Consider the following 5,587-nt stretch of genomic DNA (forward strand, 5'->3'; position numbering starts at 1 on the left):
GCACCTGACGGAGAAACCTGTACAGTGCGATCCCACACCAGCATTGCCGCTCCCGTTTCCAACCAGCCGTGTGCAATGTTACAGCTCAAACCCTAACCACAGAGTTACAGCAGTGTTTAGCGATAACAACATCTTCATTTTTTTTTCAGGGGAGTGCTGGTTTGGGGTTGGTGGGGGGTGTGGGAATGCTTTTCACAAAACCTCACAAAAGAATCGAGTTTCAAAACAACACACTTGGGACAAAACACATTGCAGCAGTTTTCCAGGTGCCCCGTGTCAAAAGTGTGTGTGTGTGTGGGGGTGGGGAGTCTTGATACAATGCTGTCACTGTTTATTGCACTGAGCTCGGTTAAAAGTCACTCGCTTTCCACTTCACGGCGGCGGGGGAGTTGACCTTTTTAAAAGTTGACAGCTCTCGAAACAGGTGCTTCGAGAAGGGAAGCTGGAAAGGCGTTCCCAGGAAATTGCTTAAACAAAATAAAAAGCGCAGCCTGCCTCTCCGTTTGTGGTCTGACAGGTTCACCGCAGCAGGAGCTCCTCATTCAGGCAAGAAAGCACCTCAGCTCCAAGATGGGCACCTTCATTGGCCACATCTCGCCGGGCCTGGCTTTCCTTTCCTTCGGGGTTCTCTACGCCTTCAAGTACTCCCTGATGGTGCTCCGGGGTGAGGAGATCCAACTTGTCTCCCGCTCGCGGCCACCTGGATTCCGGGGTTGTTTGAAGCGGATTCCAGCTGAAGGGGTGATGAAGATCGTATACGGTACCCTGGCAGTCATGGCAGAGTTCTTTTATCCACCCGGAGTGTACAAACTGGTTATTTATAACAAGGAGAAGCCTGACTACCCCTTTATCCACCCCAATGAGTGGCAGCATGCCACCATGTATTCCTATTTCGCCCTGAGTGGCTGGATGGACATTATTAGCCAGGCCTGTCTGCCCAGACGCCTGTTCCTGTTGGAAAGCATAGCCATCACCCTGGCGTTTTACATCGAAGCGCTGCTGCTTTACTCTCACATGCACGGCAAGGAGAGGGTAGAGAACTCCGTGCACACCTTGCTGCTGCTTGCCTGCTTTCTGGTCTGTCTGATCCTGACTGTTGAGATCTGGAGACCGAATGACCACGTCCTGTGGTTCACCAAGACCTGCCTGGTGATGACCCAGGGCACCTGGCTGCTGCACGCCGCCTTCATCCTCTACAGACCCTTCACAGGCAAAGCCTGGAAGAGCGACGACATGGCCAACCTCATGTTCGTCACCAACTTTTTCTGTTGGCACATCGCACTGAACATCATCCTGCTGGTGGTCATCTTCTCACTTACCGCCCTGTGGTACCGCCGCTGTGACCGTGCTTTCCAAGAAGCCAAGAGGAAGGTCAGTCTCCACCTGAAGAATGCGGATGGCACAGGCCTCCTATCGGAATATACCAAACTCCAGCCCGAGGAGGAGGAGACGCAATTGCTCCAAGAATGTGATTTTTAATGCCCCGAGTTCGGCGGGAGGGCAATGTGCCTGATCCACAGTGCGCCTCTCACTTCAATTTAATTAATACCTTGAGCCAAGACTCAGAAAAGGTTAATTAATCTCTGTATTTCTTTAAACTAGGCAGGCCAGGCAGGTAAGAAAGCCACCAATATTGTGTCCCTTACAGCTCTTATGGACTGTATTTTTGAGTCAAGATTAGAGTGGGGCTGGAAAAGCTGCCCTGATAAAGGGCTTTTGCCTGAAACGCTGATTTTTCAGCTCCTCAGATGCTGCCTGACCTGCTGTGCTTTTCCAGCCCCACTCTAATCTAGACTCTAATCTCCAGCATCTGCAGTATCCACTTTCACCTGGTATTTTTGAATCGTTTGTCTTTGTTATTAATGTTCAGAGGTGTTTCTCAGCTGCTCTGGAAAAAAAAGTATTTGAGTATTTATACAGCGACCTGGTTCGCATTATGATGCTTTTCAGACTGAATGGTTAACAGCTACTATGGTGGCTAACTTCATTATTCATTAGCACATAATTCCCATTATTTGTGTTGACTATCCCTTCTCTATAAATAATTCAAATTTAGTAAATTATTTTTTCTCTCTTGGATAATTTTCCCCATACCCGTTTGTCACTTTAAAGATACTGGTGATGTATTTTTGTGGATCTTTAAACAGGTACCAGTGAAATAGCAGCCTGTTTTAATATCTACCTGATGTATTTCTTCATTCAATTCAATACAGCCAAAACAAGCTGCCAATTTTTATTTATTCATTCATAGAATTAGAGCATTACTTGCAAGGCTAGCATTTGTGGCCCATCCCTAAATGCCCAGACATTCAATCACATAGGCCAGACCAGGTAAAAACAGCAAATGCCCTTCCCTCAAGGGCATTAGTGAACCAACTGGGTTTTTCCTGACAATTGGCAGCAATTTCATCGTCTTCATTAGTCTCCTCACTGAAGTTTTTTTTAAATTGAATTCAAATTCCACCATCTGACATGATGGAACTTAAACCCTGGTCCCTGGAAATAAACCTGATTTTCTGGATTAATAGTCAAGCAATATTAACAATAAACCATCACCTCCCCTGCTAATGCCTATTTTGCACAGTTATCCAGGATGAATTTGTAAGTGCACAGCCTCTTTCCACAGGTAGCATTTATATCCTTTTCTGATAAGTAAGATATCTGTCCATGCTGGTCTGGTCTGAGCTTTTCTAATTCACTTGGAGACAGAGTGGAATTCACAGTATTGACATTGGCAACATCATAAGATTACAGCTGGGATATTAAGAAATGGATACATCATGCACCATTCCCAAAGTTCCTTAAATGCTGAAGCAGTTTATGCCTACATGCGACAAGATTAATTTTCAAGTATGTACTGAAAGGGGTGAGTAACTCAAATCAGACAAATACCAGGCAGTGATTATCTTCATCAAGACAGAAAGTAAGCAATTTCTTTTGACATTTGAAAGCATTACCATCTCTGAATCCCCTACCACTCACAGTCTCAACGTTATTGTTGATCAGAAATTTAACTGAGCCAATCATATGAATAAGGTGGCACTATATGAGCAGGTCACATACTAGGAATCCTGTGGCAGGCAACTCATTTCTTGTTTCCTGACTCCCTGTTGCAAAGGCACAAGCTAAGAATGTGATGGAATACTCTCCAGTTGGTTGGATAGCAAGGCAATTGAAACCCCATCCACCAACTTCTAGCATTCACCCCCATCAACACCCTATTTCACTACAGTGATCACAGTGTGTACCAATTTCATAATGCACTGCAGCAACCTTCCATGGCTCCTTTGATGGCACCTTCCAAACTTGTGACCTCTACCAGATGGAAAGACAAGGACAGCTGAAACATGACAATACCACCACCATCAACAAGTTACCTCTAAGCCACACACCATCTGACTTTAAGATATATCACCATTCCTTCATTGTCACAAAGTCAAAATTATAAACTCTCCTCCCCTAGCCCTATAGGTGTATCTACCCTTCCCCATGGACTGCAACAGTACAAGAATGTACCTCACTGCCACATTCTTAAGGACACTCATGCAGATTGTCAATGATGCCCACATTCCAAGAACAATTTATTTAAAAAGGTTACATATTCCCTTTCTAACACAGAGGAACATGCCTACCTTTTTTTTTGAAATCAGCAAGCTCAACAAAGATTAAGAATGGTACATGGGATTCCATTAGTCCCCATGGTTTATATTCTCATTGAAAAAAGTTTGTTGAACCATTTAGGGAAGTATGAATGTAATGTTAACTGTGTGATACCCAACACCTTTGTATCAGCAACAAGATATTGAATTGGGTTTATTATCACAAGCCAGGAGTCTGACAGATAACAATGCAGTTGCCTAGATGGTCCAACAACACTCAAGAATCTTTATACAATTCGGGTCAATACAAATTATTGATTTAGTACCTCATCCACTGTCATAAACATCTGCTCCCTCTGCCACTATAGGGCCACAGCCTCACTGCTTACCATCTGTGCTGCAAACCCTCACCAAGGCACATTAGTAGTAATTCATAAACTGCACTACTTAAAAGGATGGGCAATAGGCATGTTTGAATTGGGTCACCTTCAAGCTCCCTTCCAAGTCACAGACCATGTTTTCATGAACAGATATCACCATTGTTTCATTATTGCTCTGTCAAAATCCTGGAATGTCCTACTAGGCAACCCCCTTTGACATTGCAAGGCATTACCATCACTGAATTCTTTACCACCAACATAGATTAGATTAGATTAGATTACTACAGTGTGGAAACAGGCCCTTCGGCCCAACAAGTTCACACCGACCCGCCGAAGCGCAACCCACCCATACCCTACATTTACCCCTTACCTAACACTATGGGCAATTTAGCATGGCCAATTCACCTGACCCCGCACATCTTTGGACAGTGGGAGGAAACCGGAGCACCCGGAGGAAACCCACGCAGACACGGGGAGAACGTGCAAACTCCACACAGTCAGTCGCCTGAGTTGGGAACTGAACCCGGGTCTCAGGCGCTGTGAGGCAGCAGTGCTAACCACAGTGCCACCGTGCCGCCCACAATCCTGGAATATCCTACTAGGCAACCCCCTTTGACATTGCAAGGCATTATATACTGGACATTGCCATTGGTAAGAAATGTAGCTGCATCAGCCACATAAATAAGGTGTCTACAAGAACAAATCAGAGACTGGGAATTCTGTGGCAGGTAACTCACTTCCTATCTCACCACTGTTGACCTACTGTTTACAAGGCATGACTCAGGGTGTGAAGGAATACTTTAGGAACATTTTCACCATCCAGCGTGCAATGGCTTAAGAAGAAGGCCCATCATCACCTTCTCAAACATAACTTGGGATCAACAATAAATGCTGAATTTACCAATAATGCCGGCATATTGATGATTAGTTACACAAAATTTTAAAATGTATAACATACTCTGTTGTTGAAATTAATGTATGGTTTAGAGGAATTGAATAAAGAGATACGGAAAATTTCATTTCATTTTCTATCCTGAGCTTTTAAAATTGAATGGTTTACAATGTTAGCAAAAGTCTTTTTTTTACCTGAATTGAGCTGAAGTATGAATGAAAATCATTAATTGATAACATCAAATTGTTAAAATGACTTGAATGAAGATATGAACGTTTATATGTTTCAAATATGTGCAATGACTGTAATTCAGTTCTAACAATGCTTGTGTAATTGTTGCTATAATATTCATTTGCAAGTTAACATTGTTGCTGTGAGAGATTTAAAACTCCAAGTCACATTAAAATGACAAGATTTTGTTTAGTTTTGCTTGCTTGAAGTCTTTGAATAAAAAATTTCCAGTATAAAATCAATGAATTGAAAATGTAACCATCTGCATCAAATCCACTAAAGCCTGTCAATGGTAATGCTGAAAAACATTGTTTCAATTCAAGACAAGCACATAAAGCAAAAATAATTACCTTAGTTTAAAATGTGTCTCACCTGCATATGTTAGTTTTCTCAAGTCAGTAGATTTTGTTTGAAATCAAATTTTATTCAAAATTCTTTGTTTATCCAAAATTTTATGCACCAGTGTGCAGCTTTACTTCAGTGTG

General features: G+C 42.8%; 1 protein-coding gene across 1 annotated transcript; it reads left to right on the forward strand.

The window, feature by feature from the left end:
* The first annotated feature begins 258 nt into the window (after positions 1 to 258).
* LOC132821876 (transmembrane epididymal protein 1-like) lies at positions 259 to 5,294 on the forward strand. The gene has a single exon (XM_060834791.1). It carries the CDS (start codon positions 571 to 573, stop codon positions 1,477 to 1,479), a length of 909 nt encoding a protein of 302 aa, XP_060690774.1. The 5' UTR covers positions 259 to 570; the 3' UTR covers positions 1,480 to 5,294.
* The last annotated feature ends 293 nt before the right edge of the window (positions 5,295 to 5,587 follow it).

This window comes from Hemiscyllium ocellatum, chromosome 13 (genome assembly GCF_020745735.1).
Source record: "Hemiscyllium ocellatum isolate sHemOce1 chromosome 13, sHemOce1.pat.X.cur, whole genome shotgun sequence".
NCBI lineage: Eukaryota > Metazoa > Chordata > Chondrichthyes > Orectolobiformes > Hemiscylliidae > Hemiscyllium > Hemiscyllium ocellatum.